This window comes from Adelges cooleyi, unplaced genomic scaffold (genome assembly GCF_023614345.1).
Source record: "Adelges cooleyi isolate 19-005CV unplaced genomic scaffold, UGA_ACOO_1.1 ACOO_flye_CR_arks_rails_tigmint_CR_PRNA_21, whole genome shotgun sequence".
NCBI classification, from domain to species: Eukaryota; Metazoa; Arthropoda; class Insecta; order Hemiptera; family Adelgidae; genus Adelges; species Adelges cooleyi.
This window is the reverse complement of record NW_026095871.1, coordinates 7,574,147-7,594,790: the sequence shown is the minus strand read 5'-3', so window position 1 is coordinate 7,594,790 and position 20,644 is coordinate 7,574,147. Positions and strand designations below refer to the sequence as shown.

Here is a 20,644-nt window from a genome sequence, read left to right as displayed (position 1 = left end):
AACTACAATATCAGATTTAAGTTTTTAAACAGTAAAAGTGAACACGATATTTAAATAAAATAAAAATATAATATATTCATTCATTATGACATTTAGTTTTATGGAAATTAAAGCACAGGTTGCCAAAAATACCAGGTCGCAAAACTGGTAAAATTTGCCAAATTAATTGTAACATAATAAACTGTGGTAATAGAACTAACATAATTTTTTTATTTGATTTTTCCCCATTAAATAGTGTTTTTTTTTTATTTTTGGCGTTTTAAGTTTTTTTTTACAAATTTCTGGCAAAACCCGTTGTGTACCGCTGCGGTCAGTTTGAGCGCCACTCATCACCTTGGATTAAATTTTGAGTAAAATAATTTATTTATATAATTACAAAATGAAACTATAAACTTATAAACAAACAAAGCAATGACGATAATAATAATTGTGTATGTTTATGTATATTAATTATTATTAAACGTGACTTTAGAGGAGGAGAACTCTGGCAGATAAGACGGACGAGCCGACCAGAGGCAATATAATATTGAAAACACCATTAATTAAAAAACCCAGAGATTGTTTCTTTCTGGGCCTTGTGTTCCCTCCCTCGGTCGCACTACAATACAATTACACAGCTGTAATTACATAGTATTATTATACATGTTGGTGTTATCACAGGCTGTAAACAACAACCGAGTGGTCCCGGCAGTGCAGTGCGGTCTATGAATAGTTGCAGTCGTTACTTCAATGTCAGCTGGCAACAGACCCAAGTCGGCTAACCGAAGCGAGTCACATTGATCAGCACGAGCACAGTGTCCGAGGTAATTATTCATAATAAATATTATTAAAAATATAAAAACGTTTACTTTGAATTTTTAATCATTTTTTATTTTATTTTAAAATACAGACTTGTCAGTGATAATTATTCCCTCCTACCGTCGTGTCGCTAAAACGATTAACACGGTCCACATAAAATATGTAATAACCGAGAACGCAACAACAACAACATATTAATAATAATAATAATATTATAGTGGTACTTCAATTCATCATTTCAGACGGAAATGTTTTTTTATATCTACATAACTTAACCTTGATCTACTCGTTGACAAACACACAATCAATTAAATGATGCCCAATAAACCCATAACGGCTATACCTATGTAAAATAGTATTAAACAAACGCGTTATACATGTTATAAAACCAAATCAATAGTAACATTTGTTATGTTTTTCAATATTTTTGTTTTAAACTATTCATCTTTATCTACCATCAGAATTATAGGAATAGGTAATTTTTGTGTATTGGTACATATAAAGGCTACAGGGAAAAAACCAGAAAAGTCACTTTTTTCTAATCTAAGAAAAACATGTTTAAGTAATGCTAAAATATATTTTAAAATGTTAAAGAAATACTTAAAACTTTTAAAAATATTGTATATTTTTGTTTATAATCGTGCTTAAAAGTAAAGAACAGATTCGTTTTGTACCAAAACGAATTTTATAACAAAAAATTGCCATTTTTAAAAAGTGACTTTGCTGGTTTTTTCCCTGAACCCTTCATATATAAAGTCAAACCTGTCGGCTGACCATTATTGCGGTTATTATGGAGTACCTAGTTATACTTTTAAAGTTATAAATATTTAAATTTTAAGTAATGTGTTGAAATTCCTGGGTAAACGCCCGATCCCATGAAACTAAGCGTGGAGTTATTTTTGACATTGCTAAGCTACAAAAAAACCAATTATAGTTTAAATTTAGAACCGTTTAAAAATATTTCAATAAGAAATTAACCAACCAGATTAACAATTATGATTGTCGAATTAATCGTATTTCAGTGGAACAATACATTTTATTATGCTTCTTAAGGAAGATAACGGTTAAAACAAATGTATAAACGTATTCTTTAAAAACAAAATAACTTTTCTTTGTAATAACCTACTTAAAGAATAATATGAATAGATACAAAAATTATATAAATTCTTAGCAATTATTATTGATAGATATAATAGTTATAATTAGGTACCTTCCTATCTAGTATCTAGTATTTGTTTACAAAACATGTGTAATCAGAATTCATAATACACTGTTGAAAAAATATCTATTTAGTTATTACAATAGACAATTTTAATCATTAATCATTGCCCGAGTACATTGATTTTAGAATATATTCTAAAACAAATGGTTTGCATAACATTTAAATCATATTTTATCGATGAGTGTTTACAAAACTGTACTATTGATCAAGTACGGTACTTAAAAAAAAAACAATAATATACATTAAATTTTTTTACATTATTGAAGTAGGTAATAACAATAATAGTAACACCTATATTATTTTGAACATCACACGGTCGTGTCAAGTGTACTTTGATCTAGATAATATGCTTTTTAAACCGTTCCAATAGGGTACAGTAATATAAATATTACTGAATAATGATCTCAATTTACATACAACAAATTGTACTCGTTCTTTACCTATACATCACATTAAATAATATATTATTAATAGTTAATAGTAACATAATGGGGCAGCAAAGTATGAAATTAATATTTCAAAAATATCGTGGAACAGTTTTAAGTATATTTTTCAGTCATAAGCACTTAACGTTATATTTTGAAAATGTATATATATAAACTACTTGGTTTTTTATGTGTCGAATGTGCATAACTCTCAAATGCGGGTCACATAATATTATATACTATTAATAAAAAACGGAATGTTAATGGCGTGTTAGAAACTCATTATCAATAATTAACCAACATTAAAAAACGTTCATAATAAACGCAGGTGGGTATATAAATATTTTTTTACCCACTGCTATGTCCTACAAAAGATTAAGAAACACTCTCTGTAAACAAAATTAACGTGCAACTTGTAAACCATAAATCTAAACTTTTTTGTTCTTTTCCTACTGGAATATTCTTGGCGGGACTTGGCAATACCTAAACTTACACACCATAAACTAAAACTCAATTAGCTCGTTTGAAAAAAAAAATGGCACCATCAATTTTTTTTTAATGTCTCGTTAAATTACTTTGGCCATTTTCAATACAAACAATAAACGGCTTGAAAAGTTTTAGGGCGAAAACAAGGTTTGAGCTGGTAAAAACAACAATACTATTGTCAACAAAATTCGATATGGCCGTGCTAGCAATACATTAGCAATAATTGAACATCAGAACTAATGACTAGGTATATTATAATATTATGTTGAGGTAGATATATGCAATAATTTATATTATTATTGCAATAGCTTCCGTGTGCAACGTCAGAAACGATCGTCCCAATTGATTTTATTCAATGTTATTTTTTTGCATTTCCGCGTTTGAGTTTAAACGGTTAATTTGCAAAAAATCGAACGAGGTCGTTATTCGAACACATAATAATAATATTATTACACTAGCCTAGGGTGACGGAAATATCAAAGTGAACCCAAGTTTGTGGGGAGGGGGAGAGGGTGGCCAACATAATATTCGATCCTGTCGGGATAGGTCGAGCACAGCCGTAGATTGTTTTTGTACAAAAATCAGCCGACGCTTTATAGATATTATTTTTCACTGTCGTTATTGAAAAAATAATTTATTGTTTTACTTAAGGACAATCAAAATCACACCATATACTTAGTACCTTCGTCTATTACCATACCAGCACCATGTCGCAACGACAAGTGTTCGACTCCAATTGCATGACGCTCACCAGGTTCGTGTTGGACGAACAGAAAAAGGTGCCTACGGCCACTGGAGACCTAACGCAATTGTTGACCAGCATACAGACAGCCGTGAAAGCCGTTAGCTCGGCCGTGCGCCGGGCGGGTCTGGATCATTTGTAAGTATGCGCAATGGGGTAGATACCTATTGTTTGGTTTTCTTTTTTATGGCCAATCAAAATCCCGTCTTGCGTCGCAGGTACGGCATGGCTGGTTCCACGAACGTGCAAGGGGAAGACGTGAAAAAATTGGACGTTCTCAGCAACGAATTGTTTATCAACATGTTGGCTTCGTCCTACAAGGTGAACATGTTGGTGAGCGAAGAAAACGAAACTACCATAGAGGTAACTATACCGGTGATAGGGGGACGACACGTCCCACGATAATTGTACCTTATGATATCTGCAAGCAGAATAACGTCTGTTATGATATTGTATTCACAACGACTGGCTTGTGACGTACTTAACGATTGGATGTTTTCTAGATCGAGACTGAAAAACGGGGAAAGTACATCGTGTGCTTCGACCCATTGGACGGATCGTCTAACATAGACTGTCTGGTATCCATCGGATCCATCTTCGGAATTTATAAGTATGAATTAATTATTATTTCAAGTCCGCAATACTCACAACAACACCCTGTTGACAGAACAAAAAAAAAATGATCGGATAAGTCTTGGCCAGCTCACATCATTTTTTTGTATTTTATGTGTTAAATCTTTTCTCGCAGGACGATTGACGAGAGCAACGAAATCAACGTCAAGAACGTTTTGCAACCTGGTAGAGCTATGGTGGCTGCAGGTTACGCACTCTACGGTAGCGCTACCATGATGGTGTTGTCGTTGGGCAAAGGCAGCGGTGTCAACGGGTTCATGTTGGATCCGGTAATTACAATGACTGTTAAATCGATAGTAATTAAAATATATATATTAGTAATTATCGAACGGTTTTGTTTGACACCTCTCCGTTAGGCACTTGGCGAATTTCTGTTGACCGACCGCAACATCAAAATACCCAACAAAGGCAACATCTACAGCATTAACGAAGGATACACTCATCAGTGGGACGAAACCATAACGGAATACGTATTGAAAAAAAAAGACCCCAAGGTATAATATTAACCAATCAATTAGTAAGTACTTTCCATAGTACAGCTTGAAATTAGACACAAGCTCTAGTCTAGGCAATATAATATATATATATATATATATATATATTTTTTAGTATGGAAAACCTTATGGAGCGAGATATGTAGGTTCGATGGTGGCCGACGTACATCGTACACTCAAGTACGGAGGTATATTCATGTACCCAGCCTCAAAACAATCTCCAAACGGCAAAGTATTTAAATTTCCTCCGTTACGGACATTAACTATTTGGTTTACATGACTAATTATTATGTTTCTTTATTTTATCTTCAAGTTGCGTTTATTGTACGAGGGCAACCCGATGGCATACATAATCGAAGAAGCTGGTGGCGTAGCGTCCAACGGTAAAATACCTATTTTGGACATACAACCTACAGCTTTGCATGGGAGGTGTCCAATATTTTTAGGTTCCAAAGATGATGTTAACGAACTTTTGGAAATGTACAACAAACACGCATGATTTGTAGGAATTTTTTTTTTTTTTAAACGATATATTTTATAAAACATTAATAATTTTATATAATTGCCATCATATAAATGTTAAAATTCGTTATTGTGATTTTAATAGTTTACAGAATAAAATAATTTTTTTTTTTTTCAAAAAAAAAGCATAATAATTATGAGGGAACATAAACGAGGAATGGACATAAATATCAAAACCTTAATCTATCTATGTAGTAAAAACTAAGTAAATTAATAATTAAGTCACATGTTGAAATGCACAACCAGTAGCAATATTTATGAACGGAGAGCTAAGAATTGATGGAATACTTCAAGAATGTGTATATCCAAGTCCTGCGTGAAGAGTAATCCTTCTAGTGTACTACTGTATTTTTGCACTTGTTCGTGATGCTATAAAAACAGAAAAAATCAAAATTACTGAACAAGCTCAAGTTATTTGTTAAAGTCACAGTAGGACTCACGGCTAAAAACACTTGTTGAAGTCGTCCGATTGTGTACTTATACCAGTATGTATCAAATGGTCTGTCGTCGGTATCACATTTTACTAAATGTTCTGATAATATCATGATGAACCTCTGAAATGATAAATCATAATTTAGATAAGACTCTAAAAAACTTAACATTCTTTAACGTTTACCTGAAAAACAATCAGAAACAGATTTTTTTGATCGGCTTGAGCCATTTCTAATTTTTCTTCCATTCGTTCGACCATTTCCTCTGTAACATTATCGTCTACTTCCATCGGTACCTGACCTCCAAATGTAGTAGTCGACTGTCGAGTCGGTGGTTTGGTTTCGACTTTCTCTGTTTCTGTATCACTGTCGTCTGAACTATTTGACGTGGCGGCCGCAGTGGTTCTTAATTTTTCTCTGGCTTCGTTTAATTCTCTCGTTAACCGATCTACGTGTCTGGACATCTTGTTGATTGTCAGCGATAATATTTCCCATATATAAAGTCTAAAATTACAATTATAATTCTTCTTAGATTAATGCATTTATTTTTATTACTGCAAATTGTAAGTTGTTTATTTATTAAAAGCATTTACTTTGTAAACTCTGGCACCATTTCCCTTGAAAAAATCCAATTAGCGACCGATGAACATTCGACAATTTGTGTTTTTAACATTTTATCGATTAGTACAGTTAACATTTGCTGGTTGGCACTCCATAGATCAAAAGTGCTACGTAAAATTTGTAATTGCCCATCATCAGTTTCTCCTAAAGCCTGTAAGTGTTCGTAATACATAATTTTATTTTTTTTAATTTAATCAATCAATTAAATTAAGACTATTAAAATATATTAACCCCATTATTACCTTAAACACAATTATGAATTTTGTTATAGCCGCAAATGCATGTGAAAATGACTTGCTCGCTATGTACAACAATGTTTGAACAAAAGCATCAATTTTAATGGGATTGTTTAGTCCAGTATCGACCGGTTGCATTATTTCTCCATTTTCTAACAATAGAGGTTCTTTTAATATCTCAATAATATCTTCGGGAGTTGCTTTGGCTCGTATTTTCGCTAACAACGTATTGGCTAAAATCTGACCTGGAAGTTCTGTGCAAAAAATTTATGGAATAATTTTAATAAATGCATTTTACAAAGTGTTTGTTATTAACAAAAGCAAACAACTTACTGGACTTTTCCATTAAATATTTGTAATTTGGATCTGGTTTTTCAGGTAACAGCGGTTCAAATTCAACAGGAACTATATCACGCATGCGTTCATAAAACGATAACCTATTAAGCAAAAAAAAAAACATACATTACAATAGTATTTTTTTTGTCGTAATTGTAATAAATGTACCTCATGGCTTTTTGAAGTACTTCTCGCACAAATTTAGGTTTTGGATGTTCAGGATCTAAAGCTAAACAATCGGCCCACTCTTGCCAAGACCAACTGAACTTAAAGTTACTTAAATGATATGCAAACCAAGAGACGAATCTATAAAAAAAAAAAACACTATTATAATCGAACAGTTTGTCATATAGCCACAGTTGATAACTCGACAAACCTATCAAAAGCACAAACGTGCATAGATTCAATACGTGAATACAATATTTCTGTCGTCTGAGCTAACACAAGCGGCATTGTATTGGTAGAAAGTTTTGACAGTTCGATAAATACAGAACCGAACATGACTTCTAAATATTTTGGTTTCGGCTGATGGAACATCAAACTGAAGATCACTTCTACAATAGAATATTCCAAAGGAACTTTATTTTTGTGTACAAAGTTCATCAAATTTGTTGCGCTAGTAAAAAAAAACGTAAAAAAGAAATTACACAATATCCTTACACTACTCAACTAAAAATACATAACATTAAAATTATTACCACTCTTTTCTATTTTTACTAGACATATCAATAATCTGTTGCAAATGTTCTTCTATGAGAAATCGTTCAATCGAATGGGCCCCTGGCATGATATGACCCTAAACATACGTGAGAAAACATTATTGTAAACAAAAAATAGTAATAAAGTAAGGATTTTATTTTTTTAAAAACTCACATCGGTAACATCAGTGTAATCAAACATTCTGTATACAACCCAAGGCATTGGATACACGCAAGCATTATGATGAGGCGGTGGTACAATGACAGGCAAATTGTGTTGAAGAGCTTCGCACAGCACATTGTCGAAGGAAAGATAAGGTCTTGGTATGATGGTCTCTGTCCAGTTATCGTGTTTGAGTTTTTTTATCTGGTTCCAAAGACATTCCAAGTATTCTTCTTGTGGATGTGGCACGTCCGTTGACCATATTCTCAACATGTTAACATGTTTTTTTGGACGTTTGTTCAAGTACACTTCAATCGTGGTCAATAACATTTCTAAATTTGATTCTTTTTTTTCATACAACTCCCGCCCTACCCACGGCAAACATGACATAACTGCATAACAATACCTTTATAAAAAAAATAATAATAAATTGTAATAACCTGCTACATAATGATTAATGACATATTTTAATTTTCCTTACCAGTCTTTTCGTACATTAGGAACTCCGTCTTCTTTTGTTACGTCCAACAAGCTGGACATCAGCTGTACAAAAGAGCTTGCAGATACAACATGACAGTTCACCAAATCACCGATAAACCGCAAAACACCTCTAGCTTCATTCCAAGAATTATTTTTCAAGGAATCTTTGAAGGAACGCACAATGTTTTCGACGAACTGTATAAAGAAGTAAAATTACATTAAAACAATTTAAAAACAAAATTAATCCATTGAGCTAACTTGCCTCTCCACCAAAATTATAACTTTTAGCGTTCAACAGACCCACTAACGTTGAATATATAGTACACTTTTCTGGCATGTTAACAGCGCAGTCGACTAATAACTTCAGTACTTTTTTCTTAAAGTTTTGTAAGTCACCATCTAGAACACTCACTAAACCTTCTAAATTACTTTCCAATGTACTGGACGTCTAAAAAAAAAAGAATAGAATATTAGTTATAGATTACAAGTTCATAGATTAAAAGTTTAACAAAAATTGTTACCTTTTCTCCAATTTTTAGTATGAGACTCTGTAATCTGTCTTCTAAATCATCGCATTCAGAACCGCCACGACGGCGTTTTTTGTAAGCTCGGTCTGCGCCTAAACATAATAAAGCGAATCATTAACAGTTACAAATAAGTAATAATACTATTAATCTAAATACGTTTATAATAATATTCTATGAGGCCACTTAATCTGCCAATGACAGCGTAAATGAACATAAAAAAGAATAGTAAATTTAACAAAAATATAAAATTTACTATTATTCTAAATATAAATAAAAATTGAGACTAATAATAGCTAAATAATTTGTAATACCAATTAACATAAAATGAAAATAATGATTTAAAAAATAAAAATAAAAATTGTTATCATAAAAGTTATTTAAAACAAAAATCGTAACATTTATTTTGAAAATATCTAGGTACTAATCAAACCATAAATTTCCATTTATATTTTAGTGCATGATAATTGAAAAAACCTTTTCTAATTTATCTTGCTATAAAATTTAAGAAAAAATTGATTACAAAATTGTTAAGAATACAATATGAACAACTGATTGTGTATGCAACTATTACAACAATAACAAGATACATTTTTCTCCCGTTTTGTTTTTTACGTCCAATAATTAAAGCATGAGAACAATAATTATGCTTTCGCTGCACAAAACTGCAAAAGTTTGTTTTAAATTAAAAAATAACAAGTATACAAATATACTAACTGTATAGGTCTTCGTAGCTGTCCTGAAAACGGCGGCGACTCATGATGCCTGAGAACACTTCACTCCCAAAAATTACTTTCAGCTAAAATAAGAAATGTCTTGAATCTTTAAATTAAAATACTTTGTAAATTAACTAAAACATTAAACCATCAACGATTAGACTTTATACTGTATAATGTATAGTTTATACTTAGACCTTAGTTTATAGATAAAATCGCTACTACGAATTACAATTTACTCACTGCCAAGCTGCGGCCTACCGCTGCCCGCTGCCGCTTGATATTTTGATTACATATGCTGCAATACAGTATGACCAACCTAATGATAATAAAGATATTTAATAACAATACCGAATTTTAATGTTAAAATATTGTATTAACTCAATATTTTATTTTATTGTATTTTTGTGATTCTTGTATTTTAACTCACAAGGTAAGCTCATTAAAATAGTATAATAATGATATAATTATAAAAATACAAATATAAGGTATGCAATGGGCATCAGTAAAATAAATCCAACAATTAATTGTTAATTATTGTAAATACCAACCATACAACTAAAATATTTTTCTGTAACTTTAGTTGCGTTCAAAATATATTTGAGGCGTTTCTATTAAAACAATATATTACACTCGTTCTGTGTAACCAAGTGTTAAAGAACATTTTAACTAACTATATTTTAATAATGTCAAAGATTAATATAATTGTATATTAAGCCCAATTCTATTCATTATCAATTTTTCCACATTTGTGTCAATCGTAAGAATAGTAGTGGTGAAAAGTAAAAAACGACATCCAGTTAGTGTTATTATTTTAGAAACGAACATTTTTTAAATGTATGAGACATAAATATATCTTTAGTAAAATGAATGCACTTGCAGAGAAATAACTAAACAAAACTTTCATCATTTGGAATCTCAAATATAAATAATATGAGAAGACTTAATCTTAATGAAATAATTTGGATCAGGTTGGAAAGTACAGTGTAGCTGAATACTGTAAGCGTATTGCGCGTATAAATGGTGTCAAACGACACATTTAATTTTTACTCGGTAAAACCAATAAATATTATTGTAAAATTTAATTAAAACCAAAATATATGCATGTATAACAACTTTTTCACAACTCGTATACCCGATTTTGCATAAAAAAAAAGTACTAACACCCGTTGTTATAATTTATTTAAATGGGTCGTATTTTGAGTTACAAAATCGTTTTTAAAACTTATAAAACTAGTAATCAGTTAATTCGCTAAGAACGTCGTAAGAGACATTCGTTCGACCTTATGAATTAGTACAGCTTTTTTAATTTGTCAAGGATAATCAATATAAATTATTATCAAGTGTGTGTTTCTGATAATGCACTTTCATTACTTATTTACTATACGACGGAATATAATATTAACTATTTAAATGTTTTCGATAACTTAAGTGATATTTCAGATTGTAAATTTAAATTGATACGGTAAAAATTATATCAGTTATTATTATTATTTTGTATTGACATAAAAATTAAAAGTTTATCTTTAAATAGTTTTAATAACTCAACTTTTAAGATTTGATTTTTAACAAACATAGCCAAACGTTAACAAAAAAAATAAGCTATGACAATTGAAATACCTTTTTTTTCTAGTGAATAGAAAAGAGTGGACCTACTCTACCGCACTCCACCTCCCGTCTAAACTTTAAACTCAAATAACATTAAAAGTAATTATCCAAAAATGGTTGTCGACCCGTCAAAATGCTCAGTAAATTATTAATAATAAAATGGTTATCTAAAATTTTAAAAATTAAATGTAACAGTTTAAAAAAGTAAAACAGTTAAGAGCAATAAAACCGTGTTTGTATTTAAAATCTTAAAAATATTCACTAGAACAAAAGTTATTTCATTTGTTATATCTTTGTGAAACACCCTGTATATCGGTATTAATTACGATTTTCTGGACCGATATTTTCTAAAACTATAATATTCTTATTGTGCGTTTCTCGAGTCTCTTTACTCAACGATTCTTTAGGCAATACAATTTATCTCATAATTGCCATATAATTCTGCAGTTTCCCAAACATATTTGTTTTTACACAAAAATAATCAACTCTTCAACTAAAAAACTCGAATCTGTCTTCAAAGTTTTAGTTTTTATTCGTTATCTATGTCTTTTTGCGAGGTTGAAGTTTGGAAGATGTGAGTTTTGACACAAAACGATAAACAATAAGATACCACTAAAATAGCCTCCAGTATCAAATGTTCACATAATACAATGGAACTTGTTAGTTTTGATACTAATCACAACTTTCAAGGCTAAATCTAGCGTGTTCTGATATGTTTTGAGGCTATCAACATTTTCGAATTTGCCGCCAAAAATCCCATAAGACCGTGTTGATAACTCATTTCTTCATTTTTTTAATCATACACATTTTTATTACAGCCATATTACTTTTAAAGTACCTGTATTAATACCAAATATGATTAACAGGAAAGTCTATGAAAAAATATAACCAAATTGTAATTTTATCAACTTACCGGTTATGGTTTAATTAATACAGGCGTATACGACAACAATTGATTTCAGTTTTATTTCTAGACTAAAGACCTAACAAAAAAATGTATATTGGACGAACTGTTAGGTTTGTTGATATCTTATTGTGAACATACTAAATAATTAATAAGTAAATCTTATGATCGTTTACTTCGTCTATGGCCACAGAACATATTTATTAAAAAAAAGTAATTTTCAACAAAATCGTGACATATCGCGTTTCATAAATAAACGATTAATAATTGTACAATATGCACGCAACGAAAGAAAATTCATATTATATTACTAATGCTTCATGCTCGTGGCAATATATTGTAAAAATTAAATTAAATATTTGGGCTGGGTAAACGTTTTGACATTGAAAATGAAAAATGTGAGAACGGTATTTGTAATAACAACGCTTAGGTTCTTTGCTATGGAAAGCAACGTCGAACCAATTTATTTTACCATACGTTTTTATGATTAGACTATTCACAGCCGTTTAAAAGCCCGAAAACGAATTCCACTTGAAAACGATATGTTTTGCCACGTATTAATCGGTGTACTGATTTACGCGGTATTGATTTGTAAAGAATCGTTCGGTGCACAAGAGACAAAACCGTCACTAGCTGACCAGTTAGATGCAATTTTGAGCTTTCCAGGATGGGACCGGATCGGCAACGTGGGAGCCAAATATCGATTCGAAGACAACGGATTCGCATCGTTCACCGGAAAAGATTTATTCGTGTCGGGCAATTTGTTTGTCGACAACGAAAACTCAGCGAACACATTCGTCGGCGACCACAACGAAAGCGTAAGACAATATATGGTCACTCATTTGGTAGCATGTGTCTACGTGAACGCGGTGATGAAATTTATTGATTTGTTCAACAGCATTTTAGAGGTGTGCAACAGAGCGAAAAGCAACGTTAGAAGGCAAGCCAAGTATCGACAAAATGTGCGAATATCAAGAGACGCGGAAGCGGAAGAAGAGGACCAATTAGAAGAAGAAAACCATGTTGACGAATCGCTCGAAGGACGTGAAGAAAACGGCGACCGTCCGCACGACAGGCAGACTGACGAGGGAGTGTGTGTGGACTTGAGCGTGTCTTGGACAATCATGAACTTCGCTTTGCTTCAGTTGACCAACAGTGGTTCAATGTTTGACCGTATGTACAGCGCATTGAAGTATTTAACCGACACGATGCCGTCGGACGAAACGTTCGACCGGTTTACCCGGTTGCTGGTAATGGCGATCCTGCCTTGCTTGAAACGGTTTAAAGATGTATCCAAAAATGTAAACCTGGTCGTAGAAACGTACATCGGAGACACGGACCCCGACTACAACGCAAAAGTGCGTGTGTTTTCTCGTAGATTGTTATTGTTTCTCAACGACCAAGCCAAAACCAACGTGCTGCCGTTCTTAGACAATTTTTGCACAGTATCGGAAACGGCTTGCCCGAGCGTTAGCGCGCAAATCCGTTCGTTTAAAGCTGATTATCGAAAAAGACCGACACCGCTCGACATCGCATATCAATATGCAGTAAAAATCAGTCGACTAGTGTACGATGAGGTGTGCAGAAAGTATTATACGGAATTGGGTTTCGTGTACGACGCAGGCGAGGAAACCACTTCTTTTCCAAGTCCACCAACTCCGCAGACGGACGGCGACATTTAAAAAACTTACTCGGCTTCGCGTTATTACATAAAACCTGTCTGATGTGCATTATTTTTATTTGATAAATAAAACACGAGCCGCTTATGTTGTAAACCAATTGTGTGCGTAATTGTTTCGCTGTTTGCCTAAAATCATAAATAATTCCTATCAAACTATACGGTCTTCCGCTGTATTCCATTGGAACGTTGTTGTACCGAGTGGTATACCTAAGTTTTTAACATGTATAGGAGACCCCAAATAATGAAAAAAAAAAAATCGGCCAGACAAAAAAGTTACCAGACACAAACAAAAAACACACACACACACAATTTAAGAATAAATACCTTCTAAGCTTCGAATCTAAGCTAAAATAGCTTTAAAAAAACTGTGCATGACTTTTATGTAATCTTGTCTGTTTCTGTACGGTTTAGCATATGAAATATTATATTATAATCCTATCGAACAACATCTAAAATGAAAACTTAAAATCGTATTAGCCGAAAACATGAATATTCCTTGAGTCAAGGTCGGGTTGTGGATGGGACAATGAATCCCCTACTCGGGCCTCACTTGTTACTTGTTAGGACTATGATCATATCTTTAAAAAATAACACGAAATGAATAATAGGAAAATGGTTGCTAGATTAGTAATTTAAAAATAAAAGTATTTCGTTATAAATAATTAATAATTCAATTTATATTATTTATTAGTATGACATTGGTTTTATTGTAAAATATGTCTATCAAAATCAACTTGCTATACATAGCATATTGTTAATGATTCAACTTATGTTAAAAATATTTTTATAATATTAATTATTTTGTAATAAAATTATAAAAAAAAACATAATTATTTACGTCTCGTAAAGAATTATAACAAAATGAATACTTTTTTTTTTAATAAAGAAAATTTTAGTTAATGTTGTTTTTGTTAAATACACATATAAGCTATGTCTATTAGGTATTAATTAAATTAATTTTTGTAAACATCACTATGCTATAACATAATGTTATAGCATAATGAGTAAATTAACCCTAAGGCCTTAACCAAATTATCTACGACAACAACGTAAACACATTGCAATGAGTCTTTGTTTTAGACAATCAGTTAAGAAAATTTATTGGTCAGGAGTTGTAATTTTTTTAAATCCCTGTGCTATAAACTGACTGTCAAACTTCAAAGGGAAGTATTATAATTTATAGTGCTTTAAAATAACGTTGGCGGTTGGCACACCACTCACATTTCATAAAATAATATTAAATGTTAAAAATAAGTACAATATTACTGGGGAATATGGTCGACTTACTTGAAAATCCGGTAATCTTAAAACCTTATAATATACTAAATAACTTGTGTTAATACTAAAACATGAGTCACATACGTAACATATAACAATAATAATTATGATAAATCTAAACTTTGTTTAAATACAAATGATAATAAAATAATATTTCAGGCGATTCAACAGTTTTATGTTATAGTCCTAAAACCTTCATACAATAAGTATGATTTATTTAATTATATTTCTATATTGTATCCAACCCAAGAACATTTAACTCAAAAGTCTTAATCTCAATAATTATAAGAATATATATTAGGGTACCTACATAATAAAATGTCGGTCCCGACTTACAAAACTATTTTAAGATTAACAACGTAGAATGCATAATACCATTTGAATTTAAATACTATTGTATATTATTATTATTTTATTACCCTAGTATGTATTTATAATCAATGTTAGGTAATACGTTAATCTATCTTGATATATTTTTTTTCGTGTCATTACAGTATTTTGAGTTGTAAACATTTTAAATACATAACATAATTATTATTGTTTAACATACTCTAGGGCATTTGTATTATTTATTATTTACAACAGTCATTACAATAGCACATTAGAGAATACTCCTAGTTTATTCTTTAAAACTGAATATTACTGCATTATGTTATGCATAGAATTGTAATTTTATTGAGAAAAATATTATTTTTTGCATCTGTGTAAATTTTACTTTTTTTTCACATTAAACAAGAACATGTTTGAAATGTCGTTTTTTAAATATGCACATAAAATATGCACATAAAATATATGCAAGTAATCGACAAAGGCAATGAAATTTCTCCAATGCAAACCTGTTATCGGCTAATTTATTATTTATATTATACATATAAATTATATTGCCTCTTCTTCTTTTTTCCCTTATATTTTCTATACTATTTGTGTAGATAGTACTATTTGGGTATATATATATAACTGATCAATAAAACTGAACAAGTGCCAGTCCTTCAAACCATCATATTTCCCAATAAAGGCTACTGAAAAAAAAAAAGAGCCAGTCCTGTTTTGTACGTCAATGGGTACCACCGTCATAAATTGCAATGCATATATTTTAATTTATACTTAGAACTTGCTGTTGGTGATTTTATGGCGTGACAGAAGACGGAGCACAGCTGCACTCCCATAAAACATAAGTACTTTTGGATGGGATCGTTTACTATATATGTGCTATATGCGATGATGTAAAATAAAATAAAATCAACCGCAAGTGCAATTCACATGAGCACAAATGACCTAAATACCGATTTAACGTCCATCTGGGAATTATTTACTAGTTGTAACTACACTATAAATTAATGTAAGTATAATAGCATAACACGAGAGCGGATAAACGTTTTCTTGCGTTGCACAGTTAGCCAGCCATACCCACTCGACGGTGCCTTTTCCAGCGCACATTGTGCCATCCGTCACTCCTGCACTGACAATCGGCGCAGTGCTTTGATAACATGACCGCACATTCTTATTTCTGTGTTATTATTTCTAAGGACAACGTATAATAAGCAATAACAAACGTGACGTTACAGGAACAACGGTAAAAGTAGTAAAATGGAATTAAATCACACACTGGTTAGATATTTCCGCGGTAATTTTATTGACCTCACAATAATAACAAATAGTCTCTTGTCAGTTTTTTTTATCGATAATTTAATAATGTTTTTTTTTTTTTAGGTAGGTAGTTAAGTATAGATATTTACTCCGTGCAAGTGGATTTAAAAAAAAAAAGTTGCACACACAATGGCGCACACCGTTGAAATTCTTGTAAGGAAAATTACCTTTTTTTACACGACATCACGCACGAGGACGGATCAAGATACTATTATTTAGTCAAACACATAGATTATTTAATTTTGAACCTTTCACTATGTCAAAATCACTAAGGTAGAACACCCAAACGGCTCCGTTGAAACACATTACAAATAAATAACACTGGAATAAATACCCAACCAGAGCACTGGCCGTAAGTTCCTGATTTATAACGCTATTCTGAAATTTATATCAAATAACAAATAGAGTTACTTCGAAATGAACTTATAGTTTTGTTATAAACGGATTAAATAATTAGATACCCATTTTTATTAAGAGACTACGGATTTAAAAATATGCGCCCTTCGACTTAGAGCTACTAAAATTTGTACTGGTCCATATAATAGTCCTGGGACAGAGGGTATGTATAATGGTGTACCTATTTACCTACTATAGTTTAATATTGTTGAGTCATAATAGCTAATGGCTGGTAGCTATAGCGTGTTATGTTAATTTTTCTTAAATTATTTTTATTTTATTTCTTTCATGAAAATGCCTGGTTTTTAAAGAAAATAACAATTTTTAAGTTACTATGTCTTAATATCATGTATATATTGTTACGTGTTTCTATTTATCTAGATTTCAAAAAAAAGTCAAGAACGTTAATATTTTGCTACGTCATTCATACCACTTATCGTTACAAGTAAGCTATAATCAAATATTTAACCATACGCATGTACGGTTCGACGTTATTGTAAAGTGGTTGTGTTTATAAAGCAGCTTAAAAAACAATTTCTGTTGTGACTAAGTAGTAATAACAATAAATTATTAGCAAGTTCAAGCTGTACGAAAACATCATATCATTTCCCAGCCACTTCGAGAACATAACTAAATATATAATATTTATACATCTGTGTTTTTTTTTCCAAATGAAACCAGGACAAAATAATATATATAGATATATACGAAAAAACCAAAATCACACATTCGATTTGGTCACACGGCACGTCGTCGTTTTTTTTAACTCGATTTAATTGTAGGTACTTATCAAAACCAAAACCCTATTCAAAAATTAAGTTATCAAAATAAAAAAATTAAAATTGAACCTAATTACACGAACAATGCACACTATTTAGGTAATAGACAATTGCCTTAAGCCTACTAAAATGAATAATAATCCACCGTTATAACTGCTATGCACTCGGCGAATGCGTACCATTAAAATATTAATACAGTTAAGAACATGTGTGTAAACAGTTACTGACAAAGGTACTTTGTAAAATTGTAAGAACAATGTTAAACGGTCCGAGACGACTACTTTTTTACTTCTAAGCAGTAGGAGCCATTAAGACTCTTAGTTTCCGAAACTAATTCACCAAACATCAATGTTTGTAGCTAAACATTGATAATCACAAAAAATGAAATCGGTTGTTTTTTTTTTTACCAAATTATTTTAACTACGATTTTGACTGGATTTGTTGTTCAATTATCTTTTTTCCATTGGAATCTGTAACAAAGCCGATTTGCTCCGACATTCGCGTTGAACGTGCGTTGCCGATCTGCCCACGTAAGATGGAAATACTTTGTAAAAAGAATTTCAATTTTTTTCCTATCGATTTCTATTGAATTCACATCGACAATCGCTTTTGGAGAGAGGTCTGCGCACTGTTTTCATGATGAAAACGTGCACAATGACTCGAGTATAATCCATTTTATCCGCTGTTGTTGAACGTTTAATCACCCGATAGGCGATACCTATAGATAAACACAATGTAATACTGTATGTTAAGAACTGGTCGTAAGTGTGCTTTAGATATCATTATTATTTCATTTCATTTTCAATTAAGAAATACAGGAATAAATAATATTCTCTCGGTAGTGTTTGTCAGTAAAGATCATCAGGCACAATCAACTGAGAAAATCCTAAGTCAAAACCGAAATATTCCAACCTCTATCACAGATAATATTTACATACAAATGCACATATAAAATGCAGAAGAGACGTTTTGGTTTGAAAAACGATGTTTTTATTTTATAAAAAACGTAGAATTTATTGTATTAGTCTTTTAAAGTAACAGTCTATTTAATACAATATTAATAACTGTGAATAATATTATGTAGGCGGGTGATAGATTTTTGCTCAACATTAATAATAGTAATAGAACCACTAAATGTCTAATGTTGCATTAAACGTTTAAAGAACCGCGTGCGTGCAACCCAACATATGTAAGTGTTTTATCAAATAAAAAATCTAAAATTAGGAAAATTACTTACACTATGTCCTACGGGAGATTTTAATCCCTCAATATTATTTAGGCTAATGGTGATAGAAGCTTTTGTGTATACATTAGCGTTGTCTATTTATAAAATATTTAATCCATCGAAGGTTTATTAAGAGCTTGCCTGGGTACTGCGGTAATTTAGTGATAGAATGGCCAAAACTTATAGTTAAAAACGTTTTATATAACCATAGTCTTAAAAATGTCATAGTTATTGCTCTATAGGAGCTTAACAATGTAAATTACATAGGGACATTTTTAAGTACATGAATTTTATTTTCTCATGATCGTGTTTTTTATCCTTTAAAACTTACTCATTCGGATTAGTTTGACGACGATGATATAAATTAATTTGAAATGAATGGGCCAATCGTTAACATGCCATGATTTCAAATCGTTGGATTTGAAAAATCAAAATCCCTATATTGAATTTTAAGTTAATTTTTCCAGTATTTGGAAATATTTTTTTGGGAAGGAGGGAATTGAATTTTTAAAATGTCTTTCTTGGATGATTTTACTAAATATAGCTATAAATATTATTAGTATAGTCCAAATACTAGTAATATAGTCCAATATTAGTAATATAGTCTGTATTGTTCTATAAATCTACATTAAATTAGGATAGGCAATTCGATACCGCAGTGGTATTATCATGTGCACGCACATAATAACTAGTATACAATACACGAACGTTCCGTTCTAGTAATCTAAGAAAAATGTACCTACGTCCTCACTTATATATTAATATATTATTATATTGTACTCGGCAATTATTTTGATTTCAAAACCCAATCATACGCCACACCTGGCATTGCCATATTGTATGATACCTACATATTGTTTTTATTTTTTAATTCACTCTCTCTTCCTTCTGCCCGACCGTCGATCGTCGGCGACACCTTTACGAAGCCTTTTATTATCTCAAGTGCGTGTTTAGATGACAAGAATATTATAATTGTAATAATAATTACGGTTAACCGATAAATATTGTTCATCCTCAAACGGCCATCAATGTAGTAGGTAGTAGGTACTAAGTACACAATGTATGAAGTGTTTTTTATATTCTACGCTCGTAAATGGGTCACGGGTACAAGGCGATTTTGCGGATTGCCCGTCGGACGTTAATTTTTCGGTTTTTGTTTTGTTTTTTTGTTTTTCCATAATAGGTACCAAAATTTGTTTTGAACGTGTGCGCGCTGTCATTTCATGTACCTACCTATAGATGTTTTTTTGCGACGTTTAATTAACATTTTTAAAGAATCGAAAGAAGCAAAAAAAAGTATAATAATAATAGAAACAATTTTCTAGTCCGCTTTCTATGTCAGATCGTGGAATACTACAATATATGTATTACTATTATATACAATTATAGTACGTGAGACGACTGTGATGGACCGATCGGACACGTACCTACTATAGGAAATCTGCTCGGACAGCTGGCCCTAAGACCAGGGCGGCCTGTGATGACAATCGGTAAGAAAAAAATCTTTCCAACCGACCAAGACGTACTATTACTATGGGCGAACCGGCCTGGCAGAACAGCCGCGTCTCTCTCTATGATAACCCTATGTATGTATGTATA

At 31.5% G+C, this 20,644-nt stretch overlaps 2 protein-coding genes and 1 long non-coding RNA gene across 3 annotated transcripts; 1 reads left to right on the top strand and 2 right to left on the bottom strand.

Moving 5' to 3' along the window:
• Positions 1–662: 662 nt before the first annotated feature.
• LOC126834920 (fructose-1,6-bisphosphatase 1) lies at positions 663–5,882 on the top strand. The gene is made up of 8 exons (XM_050567146.1): positions 663–803; positions 3,583–3,811; positions 3,892–4,036; positions 4,177–4,283; positions 4,422–4,575; positions 4,663–4,800; positions 4,916–5,032; positions 5,114–5,882. Exons 2-8 carry the CDS (start codon positions 3,639–3,641, stop codon positions 5,297–5,299), a joined length of 1,020 nt encoding a protein of 339 aa, XP_050423103.1. The 5' UTR covers positions 663–803; positions 3,583–3,638; the 3' UTR covers positions 5,300–5,882.
• Positions 3,895–4,546, bottom strand: LOC126834928 (uncharacterized). The gene is made up of 2 exons (XR_007685115.1): positions 4,155–4,546; positions 3,895–4,094 (listed from the first exon to the last, which is right to left on the bottom strand). It is a non-coding gene; the product is annotated as an uncharacterized LOC126834928 (long non-coding RNA).
• LOC126834911 (nuclear cap-binding protein subunit 1) lies at positions 5,300–9,784 on the bottom strand. The gene is made up of 14 exons (XM_050567135.1): positions 9,529–9,784; positions 8,809–8,906; positions 8,550–8,735; positions 8,289–8,482; positions 7,820–8,213; positions 7,645–7,742; positions 7,323–7,562; positions 7,115–7,252; positions 6,944–7,047; positions 6,617–6,864; positions 6,347–6,525; positions 5,939–6,257; positions 5,763–5,876; positions 5,300–5,691 (listed from the first exon to the last, which is right to left on the bottom strand). Exons 1-14 carry the CDS (start codon positions 9,569–9,571, stop codon positions 5,578–5,580), a joined length of 2,469 nt encoding a protein of 822 aa, XP_050423092.1. The 5' UTR covers positions 9,572–9,784; the 3' UTR covers positions 5,300–5,577.
• Between the last annotated feature and the right edge of the window lie 10,860 nt (positions 9,785–20,644).

Bases quoted from the DNA above. Each gene is read 5' to 3' on its own strand.
- LOC126834920 (XM_050567146.1), top strand. From the start codon at position 3,639: ATGTCGCAACGACAAGTGTTCGACTCCAATTGCATGACGCTCACCAGG. The intron at 4,284-4,421 runs GTATGAATTAAT...CTTTTCTCGCAG, and splicing joins TCCATCTTCGGAATTTATAA to GACGATTGACGAGAGCAACG. The intron at 4,576-4,662 runs GTAATTACAATG...CCTCTCCGTTAG, and splicing joins ACGGGTTCATGTTGGATCCG to GCACTTGGCGAATTTCTGTT.
- LOC126834911 (XM_050567135.1), bottom strand. From the start codon at position 9,571: ATGAGTCGCCGCCGTTTTCAGGACAGCTACGAAGACCTATACA. The intron at 8,214-8,288 runs GTAAGGAAAATT...TTTTTTATAAAG, and splicing joins CCTAATGTACGAAAAGACTG to GTATTGTTATGCAGTTATGT. The intron at 5,877-5,938 runs GTAAACGTTAAA...TTATCATTTCAG, and splicing joins TGTTTCTGATTGTTTTTCAG to AGGTTCATCATGATATTATC.